Source organism: Amyelois transitella, chromosome 3 (assembly GCF_032362555.1).
Source record: "Amyelois transitella isolate CPQ chromosome 3, ilAmyTran1.1, whole genome shotgun sequence".
NCBI lineage: Eukaryota > Metazoa > Arthropoda > Insecta > Lepidoptera > Pyralidae > Amyelois > Amyelois transitella.
Window position 1 is genome coordinate 10,170,516 of NC_083506.1, and position 17,895 is coordinate 10,188,410.

The 17,895-nt window shown below is 36.0% G+C and overlaps 2 protein-coding genes across 3 annotated transcripts in view; one reads left to right on the forward strand and one right to left on the reverse strand.

Annotated features, from left to right (window-relative positions):
- LOC106140086 (monocarboxylate transporter 9) overlaps window positions 1–15,175 on the forward strand; it is a 34,261-nt gene extending 19,086 nt beyond the window's left edge. The window contains exons 9-10 of the mRNA XM_060948246.1: window positions 11,316–11,507; window positions 14,877–15,175. Coding sequence (XP_060804229.1) covers window positions 11,316–11,507; window positions 14,877–15,013 — 329 coding nt within the window. The 3' untranslated portion in view covers window positions 15,014–15,175. The remainder of the gene's footprint in view (window positions 1–11,315; window positions 11,508–14,876) is intronic.
- The window catches only part of LOC106140135 (solute carrier family 12 member 6), a 292,621-nt gene that overhangs the window by 172,424 nt on the left and 102,302 nt on the right, over window positions 1–17,895 (reverse strand). The gene's annotated exons all lie outside the window — the stretch shown is intronic.

Sequence of the window (17,895 nt, forward strand, 5' to 3'; positions counted from 1 at the left end):
TTAATTTAAGTATTTTGGAAATAATTGATGAGAACGAGGTGGTAGGTATACTAATCCATAAATACAGTTTTAGATAGTACCGATGCTACAACTTATCCGGTAGAGTTCCTTAATTCACTTTCGGCATCTGGACTGCCCGCGCATACAATTGCACTAAAAGTAGGCATTCCAATTAAACATCTTGACTGTTATTCGAAGCCTAATAATAAAGTATGAGAGTTGCCATCGCTTCCTTCCGTTTCCTATCCCTTTCTTTCTTTGTTTCGCTGTCTCTTTCGCACTATCCACCACCACCACCGCCGCTTTGATTTTCTCATTGACGTCGTTGTTTCCGACCCGTTAACACGTGCCTGGAAACCTGTGCTATATTTGGTTGGTTATACTTTTTGTTCATATACTTATTTACTTCATATACTTATTTACTTCATATACTTATACTTTTTGAAAAAATATCAGGTATGTGTATCCCTTTTTGTTAAGAGCTTTAGCAAAATTATTATTTTGAAGGTAGATTAATAAATCCTTTTAAAAAGCAGATAGTGAAAATAGGACAACATCAAAGTACCCCAACTTTAATGACTTTCGGCATTCCTCAAGGCTCCATTTTGGGGCCTCTTTTATTTCTAATTTATGTCAATGACATAAAAAATTTGGGCCTTAAGGCTGACATATCTCTTTATGCAGACGACACTTGCTTATTTTATTATGGCCACTCATGTAAAACTTTAAAATTAAAAGCACAAAGAGATCTTAACAAATTAAACGATTGGTTTTTGTCGAATCTCCTCACTATTAATACTGAAAAAACTAATTTTGTTATATTTGCTGCAAAAAACAAAAATCTCGACGATATAATAAAACTTAAAATAGATAATGATGAACTAAAACAAAAATCTAGCGAAAAATATCTTGGCATTATCTTGGACCATTACCTCGATTTTAAACAACATATACATAAAATTAAGACTAAATTGACATCCTTGTCAGGTGCCGTTCGTGCGGTTTCGAACTGTCTTCCACGTAAAATCAAATACATTATATATAATTCATTAATAAAACCACACATAGATTATCTAATAGAAATCTGGGGTACAGCCGCAAAATCTAATTTAGAACCACTACAAAGAGCACAAAATAAATTTATTAAAACACTTTTTAACTATGATTATAATACGCCAACCATAAAAATATATACAGACACTAAAATAATGAACATAAACCAGACATATAAGTACTACACATGCACGTTAATCTATAAAATTCTTAATAATAAAATACATACTGTTCTAACATTCCAAAAAAAAAGCCAAACCCAAAGAATGAAATTGCGTAATGCAAATCATTTGGTATCTCGCGCCCCGAGGACAAAATTTGGTTCAAAAAACATCCAGTTTGAAGGTGTGAGAATGTATAACCAACTGCCTATAGAAATAAAAGAAGCAAATTCACTAGGTACTTTTAAAAGAAAATTAAAATCATATATCTTGGAAAATCAAAATTGAATAAATTGAATAAAGGTATATTTAAAAACAATATTGTAATAAATAAACGTACTTTATTTAGATAAATGAAGAAAAATAAAAATACTTAATTAAATAAAGTCAAATATATAACATAACACTATAAACATTTATATTAAATTCACAAATAATAAAATAGTAGTAACAACCAAATATACATTCTACTATTAACTCGCTACTTATCCGCTAATCGCCTGCGTCTATGATCGCAACCTTAATAAACATCAGCAGCGTAAACGCGTGAAGTACCCTCACTCCTGCGCTGCGTACCGGTTGCCGGTATTACTTACTACGGCAATCTACCCTACTTATAAAATGGCTTGTAATTTTTGTTTTATTTTCGAAACTTATGTCAATATCCTTTATTGTTAACTTGCAACTTATATACGTATATGTACTTAGCTCGCCGTCACATTAATTACTGTAAGTAGTTAGTATTATTATTTCTCTGTAAGTGAATGAAATGTAATTATTCTTTTTGAGAAATAAATAAATCTTTAACCGTAACGATTAAAAGAAGTGTATTTGGATGGTCGATTGCTTTTGAACAAAAGGTTTAGTCTCCTTTTACGACATCCAGTTCTTGACCGGGGAAGCCTACTGACGTAGTGCCACCCCACATATAATACAGTGAAAATTATTTTAGACAATTGATTTAAGTGCCAGTTGAGTCTTGTTTCTTAGAAAAATAATTAAAGTTTATTAATGAAGTATTGATTCTGTCTCTTATACGCATTTTTAGTTTAAAATATCAGTGAATTAAATGGAGAAGTGCCGGAAGATACAAATTGTGTTGATAAACCCAAGCGATCGAGAAAAAGAAAGCGGTATGAGAGTTCGAGTTTGAGTAGCAGCAGCTCGGGAGGCGCAAGCAGGAGTACACGTAAGCGTTTTCGTAATTCTGATCATAAGTTAGAGAAATTAATTGCTGAAGTGGCCGGTATTAAAAACCGGTTAGATTCAAATAGATATGACTCTGTCTATCAAGATAACAATGACTATATCGACGATAATGTTAGTCGCATTCTTTACGACAGCAAATGTGTTTCAAAAACGTTACCGTCATTCGCCAGGATTTACAGAGTTAGAGGTAAATTATGAAGTTAGGCGTTATGATGCTTCGCGTACTTTTGTTAATGCCGACAAGGCATTTGCTTCCTTGAGCTTCGCCCTTATTAAACACTTGCGCGACTCTTTGGGTTGGGCTAAAGAAAATTCAAATCTATCTTACAATGAGATATTTTTAAAAATCTAGGACATTTTTGTGACGGGTAATTTTTCGAAAATAAGTAACGATGCTCTTCAGATGGTCTGCGGTCATAGAGCAGAAATTATTCAACAGCGTAGGGAAACTATTTTGGCGTCTGTTAAAGACCCTCTTCATAAAACCCTCTTAAGGAAAATACCGCCATCGTGCAACACGCTTTTTGAGAACGAAAAATTTACTTCTGTCCTGGAAAAAGCCGGCGGAGTTCGTAAGGTTTTTTGGACCCGTGAAAAGGATCGCGTTTGTGCGACGCAACCCGATCCATCCTCGTCTGCTCAACGGAATTCTTCTGCACAGACATCTAAAAAGATTGACAATAAGAATCATTTTCATTCTCATCCGTCTAAAGCTGGTGGCAGCAGTAATTATGGACAAAAGACATTTCGTGGTCGAGGCGGTAAGCAGACAAACTACCGTCGAGAAAATGAAAACCGCACACGGAAGTACTCTCCCTCGTCCCACCGGGACAGGCGAGGTCGTAAGACAGGAAGTCGTTGACTCACCGAGTCCCTTCCAAGCCGGCCAATTACAATATTACCTCGCAAGGTGGAGGCAAATGGGTGCCTCCGAATTTATCCTGAAGATAATTTCAGGTTACCGTATCCCTTTTTTTTACAAAAACCTCCACTTCATATACCAAATGTAAAAGAAGGCCGGCACATTACACCACCCTCGACGGAAATGACTGTTATCATTATGAAAATGAAATCAGAAGGCGTCTTATCAGTGGTTCCCACGATCTCGCCAAGTTTCGTCTCCCGTATGTTCTTAGTTCCCAAAAGCGATGGAACAATGAGGCCAATCTTCAACCTGAAGACCCTCAACTATTATATTTACACAAGTCCGTTCAGACTCATAAATATTTATAAAATACCCGACTTCCTGCAGTCAAACGATTGGTTGATAAAAATAGATTTGTCCCAGGCGTACTTCCACCTGCCAATTGCGTTATCACACAGGCCATTTTTACGCCTAGTATACCAAAAACAACTCCTGGAAATGAACTGTCTACCCTTCGGTTTGAGTTCGGCTTCAAAGACGTTTGCTGCGTTGAGCAATTGGGTTTGCCAGATTCTTCGGGAACGTGGAATAAGGGTAGTAGTTTATCTCCACGATTATCTTTTAGCGAACCAGAACCCTCAAACCCTGAGAAGACAGGCATCAGAGACATTAATCCTTCTAAATCACTTAGGGTGGACAGTGTATTACGACAAATCACTGTTGATGCCATGCCAAGAAGTAGAGTATCTTGGAATATTGTGGAATGCGCGGGACCACCGACGAGCGTTGCCAGAAAAGGAAATGTTTGAAATTGACGGCCATGATCAACGATCTCGTCAAAAACAAAACTGCCAGCCTCAAGCAGTTACAAAGCTTAGTGGGAATGATGAACTTTGCCAGTTTCGTGATACCACGGGGGAGAATGAATTCCCGACGTTTGCAGAAGTTCACAATTGTCCATTCAAAGAATATGACCACACACCATATTCCATTTTCGGACGATGTTTTAGTGGAGATGTTTTGGTGGCTCAGCCACATAGAGGATTGCTCACGGATACACGTTCCTCATCCGTCTCATTACATAGTAACAGATGCGTCAGACCATGCCTGGGGCGCACAAATAGACAATCACTATTTGTCAGGGACTTGGACCGTCCGGGAGAAGCACTTACATTGCAATCTCAAAGAGCTTCTAACTGTGCTCAAAGTGTTAGAAGAGCATGGTCAGAGTCTCCGCAACGCAGCCGTTCATTTGCAGTGCGACAACAAAACTGCAGTTTCTTATCTACGAAACGAAGGGGGGATCAAGTCTCAGCAGTTACTAGATTTGACCCACAAAATATTGAGACTTTTAGACTTTCATCACATAAACCTTACTGTACACCACATCTCCGGACTATACAATGTCGAAGCAGATCGGTTATCCCGGTATCAAGCTATACCCGAGTGGCACCTTCTACCTCGAGCCACACAGTTAATTTTTACAAAATGGGGGACACCCACGATACATTTGTTTGCTTCCCATATCACTCGGGTAGTTCCCATGTATTGTACACTGGACTACCAGGACAAGCACGCCGAATTTCACGACGCTCTGTCCCACAGTTGGGATTACCCACTGGCTTGGGTGTTTCCTCCACCCTTTTTGATACCCAAAATCTTACAGCACCTGAATTCATGCTGAGGCACATACTTGATCGTGGCCCCGAGATGGGAGCAGGTGTTTTGGAGGCCCGATCTAAAGTCGAGGTCCAAGGACCCACCATGGACCATCAGAAATCTTTCAGAAGTCCTGATAGATGCAACGACCGGATTAACTCCTCCGAAGGTAACGCAGATGTGCCTGGAAGTTTGGAGATGTGGGGGTGACGTGATTACCTAAAGGATTGGTCCGACCAGGAGCGTTCTTTACTTCTCAGAAGCTGGAGACCATCCACTATGAAATATTATAAGCCGGCATGGACCAGATGGTGTCATTGGGCTCAAACAAATAATATTTCTATATCACGGCCCAGTGGGGTCCAACTTGCTTAGCGTATTTACATCAGCATGAGGGTCTTTCATACAGCACTATTTTATGCCATAAATCCGTAGTTTCTACTTTATGTGATCCGGAGTCAGGTGAACGCTTGAGTGGACACCCATTTGTTAAGCGCATTTTAAAGTCCATCTCTTTATCTAAACCAAAAGACTCGAAACCACCTATTTGGAATATTGATTTAGTAATAAGTCATTTAACGCAAATTAATTCGGCCACAGATAATTTATATGTTGTTTCTAAGTGTACAGCTTTTATTTTGTTACTTTGTTCTGGTCGTCGTGTGCACGACTTAACCTTACTTCGTATTAATTCGAATAATTGCATAATAACCGGTGATTCAATAATTTTAATGCCAATATTTGGTTCGAAAACTGACTCTGTTAATTATCGCCAGTCAGGTTGGCATTTAAAGTGTAATTAAAAAACAATAAAAGCTTAGATCCTGTCCATTGGATAAAAAGACTGATTGACGTTGGGCGTGAGTGGAGAACTATTGCTAATTGTGAAAATTTATTTATATCGACCAGAGAGAAACCTAAACCCGCTACACGATGTATTATAGCTGGTTGGGTCAAGCATTTATTACGCGAATCAGGCATTGAAGCTTCAGCTGGAAGCTTTAGAGCTGCAGTTGCATCCAGGAGCTGGTTAGATAATGCTCCTCTGGAAAGCATTTTAGAAAGAGGTAATTGGAGATCAGCCAAAACCTTTCAAGAATTTTACTGCCGAAAGGTGCTAGAACCGTCTACTGATTCTACTGGCACAATGACGCAGTTGTTTGAATCAGTTTGATTTAATACTTGAAGTTTGATTTATTTTGTTGGCAAAATCCTATCCTACTACTATTATAAAGGCGAAAGTTTGTATGGATGTATGGATGTTTGTTACTCTTTCACGCAAAAACTACTGAACCGATTACCATGAAATTTGGTATGTAGGTAGCTGAAGACCCAGAATAACACATAGGCTACTTTTTATCCCAGAGTTCCCGCGGGATTGATAGGGTTTCCATGCGGACGAAGTCGCGGGCGGCCTCTAGTATAACATATAATAATATCATTATTATTTTTATTGAGCGATCCATGAGTGATTTTTGAACCCCATTACATGTATATATATTTTTACAGTAATACTGCATCACTACACTTTAAATTTTGTTAATGTACCATTACACAGCTCAGTAATCACATTGACGTCATCCACCACCACCAGGCGATAACAAACACGTCTCTCATACTTTATTATTAGGCTTCGAATAACGGTCAAGATGTTTAATTAAGACGTTTTACCTGAAAAATAAAACGTGTATTAAACATACTTACCTTATTCGAAGCCTAATAAGTTTAATTCTGCCTGGTGGCACAACGACGTAATGAGAAAATCAAAGCGCGCAAAACTAGGGGCGCTTGCTGCTGGTGGTGGTGGATAGTGCGAAAGAGACAGCGAAACAAAGAAAGAAAGGGATAGGAAACGGAAGGAAGCGATGGCAACTCTCATACTTTATTATTAGGCTTCGAATAAGGTAAGTATGTTTAATACACGTTTTATTTTTCAGGTAAAACGTCTTAATTATGTTGCTACGCAACTTAACCCCGCCGAAACTTTGTAATGGGACTCGCCTTAAAGTGATGTCGTTTCATAACAATATTATACAAGCTAAAATACTTACTGGTTGTGCAGCTGGTGAAATTGTTTTTATTCCGCGCATTCCCCTCATTCCCCACAACTTTCAAATTTCAATTTAAGCGTGTACAGCTTCCAATGGTTATATGTTTCGCGATGACAATTAACAAATCGCAAGGTCAAACGCTTGGAGCAGCCGGAGTCGCTTTGAATTTTTCGAATTGCTTCTCACACGGACAGCTCTACGTCGCTTGCTCGCGGGTCACCAGCTGTGACAGTTTATTTGTGATGTCTCCAATGGGCAAGACAGCAAATGTTGTATACAAAGAGATACTTTAACTTTCCATTATTATAATTTCCTTTTTTGTCTTTAGAATTTGCTTTTTTGACTTTGCTTATTTAGGAAAAATAAACTATGTTCGATTTCAGGCATTATTCTTCCCGTGTACCTACGTAAGTTTCATCAAAATCCATCCAGTAGAATTTGCGTGATTGAATAGCATCCACAAACACGCACTCACCGTAGGTACATCTATTTTTTTTTTCATAATACTAGTTTATGTCAATGTAAGGCTCTTTATCTAAGCAATCTTTTTATGAAAGCGAAATTAACGCAGGCGAAGCCGCGGGCAAAAGCTAGTAACTAAATATAATCACTGGAATATGTAATGTTATTACATCATTGCATGATTCTATTACTGCGGCGGTTGGATATGATGACAGACAAATCATACAGATTGAGCAAATTCGCGAATAATAATAATTAATATATTTTGCGAATAGCATATACTGCGACTGATTGGCTCAGTAGCAGTATGTATATTAGGGTGTCCCAAAAAAATCAAAGTTGTTTTTTTATAACGCATACCCTCTAATTTTGTTCGAATGATGTCAAAACTACCGTATATAAAATTTCATCTCCTTAGAACCACGGCAACCCGTGCCGACTTACATCCGGACATGTGGGTACTGGTTTACTAGGCGCGCGGCAGCGAGCGTACCGACATTCATGCAATTACTTGTTTGTTTTATGAGTGAACGCATTGTTTTCTTTCAATCAAGATGTCGGTGGAGTAACGCAGTTCAAAAAAGGATATTTTCTTAATAGGGAACGTAAAACATCAAATTACTGGTTCAAAACTTCCCTCAAATGGACAAATACTCGCAGTTCTATTCTACAATATTCGTGAAGTAAATTTAAGTGTAAATGAAAGTGCAAATCTAGCTATTCGTGAGTGCATTATTTGTTGGGAAAAGGCACGTATTCCAACTAAATCTTTTCCTAACTGCGTTAAGAAATAAGTTAATTTATACCAAGTTTGGAGGGATTTACAAAAAAATCTAAAAAGACGCAAAATGTGTTTCAGCAGCGTCGACGAGATTTTGTTACGAACTTAGACAACTTATTTGATATTACAAATGCCGATGCGCTTCAATTAATAAAGATCGACGAAGATAGGATCTTCTTACAGCGACAGAGAGAGCCAGGTCGGCCTGGTCACTTAGCTGGAGTAGACAAAAAACTGGCCGAAGAAAAGGCGCGAGTCCTGCAATGAAGAGCATAAACGGCGTGCTAAACACTTTTCAACTCTGTTGCCTTCAACTTCATCTCATGTTCCTCTAGAAGATTCATCATCTGATTCTGAAAAAAATAGTACACTAGAAATAATTCCTATATCCGTTGAGAGCACACGACCCGAGTCTAATATTTCTGTAAGGAAAAGTTTCATAACTCCAAAATTGGTTGCTGCATTAGATCGGTGTCAGATAAGTATGAGGAATTCTGTTTATATAATACAAGCAACAATTGAAGCTCTTGGGCATAACATTGACGAATTTCTAACAAGTAAGTCAACAATTCAAAGAGTTCGTACGGAAAAGCGAACAGAGCGCGCAGAAGCAATTGAAGTTGATTTCCAGAACAAGGTACCAGATACTGTAACCATCCACTGGGATGGGAAGCTGTTGCCCGCTTTAGATTCACGCAAATGTAAAGAAGAACGTCTTCCGGTACTTATTACATATGATGATAAAGAACAACTACTTGCTGTACCTAAATAGGACAACTCTTCAGGTCGTGAACAGGCAGAAGCTGTTTGGAATGCTCTTTTAGTCTGAAATCTTGAAGACTAAGTACAGATGCTGTGCTGTGATACTACTGCTTCAAACACAGGTCGCATTAATGGCGCCTGTATTCTCCTGGAACAGAAATAAAACAGGGAAATGCTTATATTTGCATGTCGCCATCATGTATACGAATTAGTATTGAAAGGCGTATTCGAAACTAAAATCAACCAAATTACGACGAGCCCTGACATCCAATTGTTCAAAAAATTCCAAGAAAACTGGAAAAACATAAACTCTGAGAAAATAGAGAGTCATAAAGAAAAGCTTTCTTGTCTGAGTGATGCAAATATTAATGAACTGCTAGAGTTTTACCGGAGTGAGTTAACTAAAGATATTGTTAGAGACGACTATCGCGAATTAATAGAGCTTTCAATAAAGTTTCTTGGCGGTGATACAGAAAATAAATTTAAGATACGGCCTCCAGGCGCCATGCACCAAGCTAGGTGGATGGCAAGAGCTATTTACTCTCTAAAAATATCATTTCTAAGCACGCAATTCAGAATCGCAAAGAAGGAAAAGGAAGCCCTCCTTGACGTCTGCCTATTCATCGTCACATCTTACGTCAAACCCTGGCTGCAATGTATTTTGGCAGTGAATGCTCCTTACCAGGACCTACTTTTTAAAAGCCATGAAGGCTTACGAGGCAATTGACAAAAGTATCTCAAAGGCAGCTTTACAGAAGTTGTTTTCAGCACTTGTGGTATTTGACCGACGAGGTGTCTATCTTGTCTCTCTTTGATGATAGTGTAGACCAAGAGACTAATCTAGGTTACTAACCTGTCCAAAACGATTCCATCAGCTCTTGTGAAACGGTACATGCCATCAAAAGAAGAACTCTGTGGCCCACTCTATGAAAAAAAACTCGAAGACTTCGTTTCCGCCAAAAGCAAATCTTTGTTCACTCGGCTGAAACTTGACGACAGCTTTCTCAACAAGTCTCCTTCTTTGTGGTCAAATAATGCTTCATTTCAACAAGCTAAAATGAAGGTTCAGAACTTAAGAGCAGTAAACGATACCGCCGAAAGAGCAGTCGAGTTGATGCACGACTTTCATGGCTTGATCACTGTCGAAGAGGAACAGAAACAATTTTTATTACGTTGCGTACAAGAACACAGGCAGATATATCCAGACTGTAAAAAGCAAACTCTGAAAAGGAAATATGAAAAATAAAGCCCTTATTACTATTTACTGATGTTACTATGTTTTATTTATTGAATTGAAATTAAGTTCTTAAATCTCCCTTTACTTCCCTATTTCTCCATACTAGCTTTCAGATTCAAACTTTGAAGCCAAGTCGGCACGGGTTACTATTATCAGATTGCAATAATACTTCATATTTAAGACATATGGGTCAAATCGAAAAAAAATAGAGGGTATGCGTACCCAAATTCCCAAAAAAAAAAATCGCCCTTATAGCCTGGGACACCCTAATGTATATATGTCAGAATAATAATAAATACACGAATTGAGGACAATTTATACTAATTTATTTAGAGCCTAACATAGAAATCTAATCTATGAATCTGCTAACGTGGAAGAATCTTAAAAAAATTAAAAACATTCCTTAATAATTCTGAAAATTACAAAATGTTTTTCTTGACAATTTTTAATTTGATTTTAACACATACGTTCCGTGATTTCAGAAGGGAAAATTCTTCTTTTAAAAGATCAGAAAGATGAAAACGATGGTATACCCACAATTAAGATAGTTGATTCAGAGCCACTTTCCTCTATTGTACGTGAAAATATAATGAATAAGGAAAAATCTGAACCAGCAATAAAAGCCAAGGATTCAGTATTAAAGTAAGATCTCTTTATATTACGTTTTTGGCTATTTTTGGCTATGTGTTGTATATGTGGTTTTCATATATATATTATACCTAATTTCTATCGGAGTCTTGGACACTGGACACACACAACAAAAAAAAAAAAAAACAAATAAAATAAAGAAAAAATTACGCGGGAAAATTCATTCTAATAAATTTACGTTTCATGTCTTATTTTGAATTACACCCAAGTTACAATACTTCAGGGACTAAGATCCAGTCCTATTATATCCAATCATAGGCATATCTTATTTTGATCATCGAAATTTAATACAAAATTATAAAAGGCAGAATATATTTATTCAGCTATTTTATTTTTCATTCGATTTTAGAAAGTTATTTACTCGTATCAATATTTTTTTTCTTTTCATGTCAGCCAGTTTAATAATGGTTTCATTTCTGATTTTCAGGTTTGCTTTTAACAAAAAACGTGTACGCGGTCTTAGTGCTACTGTGTATCATGGGCACATCCCGATGCTTCATACTTACCCTGGTACCCCTTATCGTAGCTGACGCTGTACCCAAAGAGAAGTTCACCGCGGCAATGGGAATGTTCATGATGACATTTGGCATAGCCAGTTTAACTTTGGGAACGGCTGTAGGTATGTATTTAAAAGAGAAATCTGATTGATTGACTGACTAGCCTGTAAACGAAAAGCCCACACCGTTGGCTTAGAAATAATAATATGGTTTTAGATTCTTTTTGTGCTCTGTAAATGCAGCAAGAGAGGATTTCCCAAAATTCCCTACATTTCTACAATGGCTAATTGTAAAATTTGAATCAAGGAAAACCTCATTAATTTGGTTTAAGGGGATTCAGCTGTTTGGCTAAACGATAAAACGTATCATAATATGGAGTGTAAAATTCTGATAAATTCACAAAACTCCTTATGATTGTGACAGATTTTCCTGGTTTAAAAGAAATGGTTATTTATATTCGCAATTGAATCTTTTTTTTAAAGTCTAAAGAACTAATTTCAAATCTACAACTACAATGAACTATAAATGAAATTAAATATACATATGACTAATTAGGTAAATGTATAATATAGATCGTTTGACATATTCGTAAGTATGTATATATGTTCTACGTATCAAATCTTATTTTAATACTAGCTTTTGCCCGCGGCTTCGCCTGCGTCAATTTCGCTTCCATAAAAAGATTATACCTAGATAAAGAGCCTTGCATTGACATTGACGTGAATGCGTGTTTGAGGATGCTATTCAATCACGCAAATTCTACTGGATGGATTTTGATGAAACTTACGTACACGGGAAGAATAATGCCTGGAATAGAACATAGTTTATTTTTCCTACAAAAGCAAAGTCCCGGGGGTGCAGCTGTTAAAAAATGAATAAATTCTAAAGACAAAAAAAGGAAATAATAATAATGGAAAGTTAAAGTATCTCATTGTATACAACATTTGCTGTCTTGCCCATTGGAGACATCACAAATAAACTGTCACAGGTGGTGACCCGCGAGCAAGCGACGTAGAGCTGTCCGTGTGAGAAGCAATTCGTCCTGAGGTCCTTAAATTGAAATGGAAAGTTATTGGGAATGAGGGGAATGCGTGGTATAAAAACAATTTCACCAGCTGCACAACCAGTAAGAATTTTAGCTTCTATAATATTGTTATGACACCACTTTAAGGCGAGTCCCATTACAAAGTTCCGTCGGGGTTAATTTGCGTAGCAACATAATTGGAATGCCTACTTTTAGTGCAATTGTATGCGCGGGCAATCCAGATGCCGAAAGTGATTTAAGGAACTCTACCGGATAAGTAGTAGCATCGGTACTATCTAAAACTGTATTTATGGATTGGTATACCACCTCGTTCCCATCAAATTTTTCCAAAATACTTAAATTAATAGCAGCTGCTTGCTCATTTTTGGGTGTTAGGATTGCTCGCTCGCATATCCAAGAATCCTCGTGATGAATTATTTGAGATAGGTCTCCATAAACGAAATGAATAAGTTCCTCCACCGAAGTAACTACTTGACAGAGTCACCAATCCGTTCGATTCCTGAATTGTACCATTACCGATTTTTAATAACACATCTGAGAATTCTTGCGCTCGAGGATTACCACCCAACTAAGCTCTCATATTACGTGTTAGTCTTAATTTCCTAACCTGAGGCCAGAGTATGGAACGTTTGAGATATGCGCTTACTTCATCAGCTCTAGTACCTCGGCTTATGACGGGTTGAGTCTGGCGGAAATCACCACAAAATACAGTGGTACCTCCCATAATGCGATTGTTTCGCCGGATATCTTTAAGCGTACGGTCGACTGCTTCCATTGCTTTTTTATGATCCATGTGGTGAAACGGTAAGTACTGGCGAAACGAAATCAATGAAAAGAAGAATTTTTAATTAATTAAATAATTAAAAATTTTGCCGGCGGCTACAATCGTGTTATTTCTTAAATTCTCATGAGGCGCCATCTCGTATCGGGTGGTCAAAAAACAAATATCTAAACCACGGGAACTAAAACAATAAACATAGCATAATGAATTATTAAATCAATAAAATGCAATTATTTTATATTTTTTTTAAAAATCATAATATATATAATAATTAATTATTTATAGCTTTTTATATCGATTCAAAAATGACGAAGTTCCATACAAAATTGCACCCCCTATTTCATCCCCTTGGGATAGAATTTCAGGATAAAAAGTAGCCTATATTCTTCATATCCAGGTTATTAACTATATCTGTGCCGAATTTCATTCAGATCCGTTCGGTAGATTTTGCGTGATGCGCGAACAAACATACAGACAGACAGACAAAAATTCTAAAAAAAATTGTTTTGGCTTCTATTTACCCTAAAAAGACCCCTCATAATTTTTTTTCATAAATATCTTCAATGTACAGACAAAGTTCAGTTACAGTTTTATTATACATATATATGGATTAAAATTATTATAAAGTTTCAGTAAATTCTACTAACAGAGAAAAAAAATTTATTCATAATAGAATTAACTCTTACTAATAATATAAACGCGAAACTTTGTATAGACGCATATTTGTTAGTCTTTCTCGCCAAAACTACTGAACGGATATGGATGAAATTTGGCAAACAGTTAGTTTAGGCTTGGAAATAACAACACTTATGTTACACTTTTACCGCGGGATAACATCTCAGACCCACGGGAAACTGGAAGGAATCTGTTCGACATTATTCTTAAAATTCAACAGCTTACAAACTACCTTCAGACGTAAAAGAACAATGTTTTTTCATTCCCATGGGAGTACTATGATTTCCCTCGGTAAATTATTCTTATAGTTTATGATATCAGCCTAAACTAACTTAAGTAGAAAGAATTTAGATGAGCCCTTTTAATTTTTTTCCCATGGTAATCCAGTCAATTCCAAGGTAATAATTAGCTATAACATATTCTATTAATGATTGTAATTTACCTATCTAGTAACAATGATCGACGTCGTTCGTTGACCGGAACAGGCGTTAAAAAAACAATAAACTACCGATTCCCATGGGAAATGGATGTTTTCCCGCGGTATAAAGTCTTTATGTTGCGCCAGGCTCTAAAATATGTCGGTACAAAATTTCAACCAAATCCGTCAAATAGTTGCGGAGATTAATGGTGCCTATGTATAAGCATAGAATAGTGTTCGACGTGATTCTTTAATTTGACATAACTTTTTTATTTATGAACCGATTGACTTGAAACAAACACTAAAGCTTAACTGAAGCATACCACAATATATTCGTGAAAACCGCATCCATCTCGGATCAGCCGTTTCTGAGATTAGCGTGAACAGACAAACGGACAAACAGATAAAAAAAAGTTAATTAGATTTTTGGGTTCGACATCGACATAACAATAACCCCTGCTATTTTTTTTATTTTTTATTTCAATGTGCAGACAGCACTTTTCTACAATTTTATTATATGTATAGATTAATATTGGAATGCCTTGTACATATTTGCTCTCAATATTTTTCAGGCGCCTTGAGGGATGTTACTGGCAGTTATGATACAATATTCTGGATCTCTATTATATTCCTCGTCTTCACTTTTACACACGGATTGCTAGAGACTTATTGTTTGAAACGTCACAAGAAGGAATGTCAAAAGAAATGATAGCATTAGATTACTTTGATATTTTGATTTATGACTTTATTTGTAAATATTCTGCAACGTGCGTTGTTGTGAGTGTGTCTTTTGTAAGAAGTCACTCTATCACATCAGCTAGATGTCGTAGGAGGTGACTTAAGGCAAAACAAAATCTAATCCATCTATTTCCATAGTATTATTAGTTTAATTCAAAAGTAAGCAGGAATAATACCAAATATTTATGTGATTACATTTATTTTCTTATCAGCAAACCGACAGAGATTCTCACGAGTCAAACGTAAGCAGAAGAATAATTCCATTGTCAATTCAAAAAGACTGGCTGTCAAAAACATTATTAATTATCGATATTGGAATACACTCATATTAAACCTTTTTTCTTATACAACATATATGTTGAAACGATTTGTAGAATAAATAACATATAAAACTTATCTATACATATAATAAATCTGTAGAAGGGTCAATTCTGTACATTGAAAATATTGAAAAAATAAATAGCAGGGGGTGTTACTGGATCGATACCAAACACAAATATGTGATTAAAAAAATTTTTGTCTGACTGTATGTTCAGGCATCACGTGAAAACTAACGGTTCGATTTTGATGAAACTTGGTATAATTATACCTTATTATCCTGGGCATAAAATAGGATACTTTTTATCCTGGAAAAATACGAAGAAAAAAAATCTTAATTTATCAGTTTATACATAGACGTTGTTCTGTAGAACCGCGAACACACGTTACGTTACCCGCAGTGGATTCAGCGCCGTAACATATAGCGCCGAAAGTCGGATTTAGCTTGAACCGTTTGCGGCACACGCGGGCCGCTTCTAATTACTATGAAAAAATACTTTAGTCCGGTCAATCTAGACATTCGAGGCTACATTAATTCCCATCAAAATGAGTATAATTGTTTAAAACACAAACAAAAGCATTATTTCAAAATTCCCCATGATTCCCGTTTAAGGAAAAAAAATTACCCAACGTCAAAGGTAAAAAATGGGTGTTTCGCGATTTTCTTCAAAACGGTAAGATTTTCAAATCGGAAAATTACCTCAGACATAAATTGTAGATCATAAAGTTATCTATAAAAAAGGTATCAATATTTTTTTTCAATAAAGCTACCGATTCTGATATATAACGATGCAAAAAGTTGCAAGCGTCATAATATCCACACGTTTCCACGCCAACTCTGAGGTAGTGTACTTATTAGCGCGTTTTTTTTTACATTTTTATTATTAAACTTGAAAAAGTCTGAAATAGGTTAGAATAAACACGTGTTTTCACTACGCAGTGGCACTCAAGACTAACTTTCGCATTTATTATTTAAAAAAATTAGAATAATCCTAAGTGAAGAAAATCATCTTAGGACAATAATTGAGATTACAATTAAATCAAATTAAAACTAAAACTACTTATCTAAAAGAAAGAAAAAAGATGACTACAAACTAAAATTTAATTTATTAATTGTACAGTCCCTGCATAGTATCAACATGCGGGAGTGTGCTCAGAAAGCTGACATCCAATTGCATCATCTCAATTACTCGTGTAGTTATTTTATTTAATAAAAATTACCATTATGTCATTGGAAAAGCATTATTGGACAAGCATTATATAAAATTTTAAATATTAATTGTAATCCTCCCTCAATCACTCATGATTTGTTAGATAATAACGGATTAAGAAAAAATATCAATATTATAAAAATTTAATATATTTAAAAAAAAATATTTCGCATCAACTTTAAACATCATCAAATTATAATCAAACAATGATTATTTTGTCTTAAACTCATGATTGACTAGATTTTTACGGATTTACAAAAAGTAAACGTATAAACTCACCTTTATTTCCGACCAATATAATGTTACCTGTCAAGACAAATCCAGGTGACGGTAATATGGGCGTGATTAGAATATTTAATAGTATTCCCGTTCTATCCCGCTTCAGAACTATTAGCTTAATTCAGAAGTAAGCAGGAATAATACCAAATATCTATGTGATTACATTTATTTTCTTATCAGCAAACCGACAGAGATTCTCACGAGTCAAACGTAAGCAGAAGAATAATTCCATTGTCAATTCAAAAAGACCGGCTGTCAAAAACATTATTAATCATCGATATTGGAATACACTCTTATTAAACCTTTTTTCTTATAAGTACAACATATATGTTGAAACGATTTGTAGAATAAATAACATATAAAACTTATGTAAAATTAATTATTGCTAACAATAGTGAGTGTTTGTTACGTTGGTGAAAGACTTTTTTACAAAGCATGTAACCATTTTTGGCATGTAATCTCTTCCTCATCATCGAGGCTGCAATATGGTGTTTACACAGATTTAACAAAGTAACGATTAGATTTTTTGTAAAATTATTATTAACTAGCTGTTGCCCGCGACTTCGTCCGCGTAAAGTTCGAGTTGAATCTTAATCATACAGTCCGATACAGACAGACAGACAAAAAATGTAAAAAAAAATGCTCTATCCGTTTCAGTCAAAATATTAAATGTACAGACAAAATATTTTTACCGTTTTATTATATGTAGTATTTTGATTTTCAGTTTTTTTAAATAAAATACTCAAACAACACAAAAAAAAAATTCAATAAAAAATAATATGTATATATCTTGTTTTTGTTGGGAGTCGAACTCGGACCGCCAACTTCACAGTCTCACGCGCTAACCACTGGACCATCGAAGCCGTTGCGATGGTGTCGAAATTAAAGTAGACTACATACATATGGTCACGTCTATATCCCTTGCGGGGTAGACAGAGCCAACCGTCTTGAAAAGACTAAATGGCCACGTTCAGCTATTTGGCTTAATGATAGAATTGAGATTCAAATAGTGATAGGTTGCTCGCCCATCGCCTAAAAAAGAATC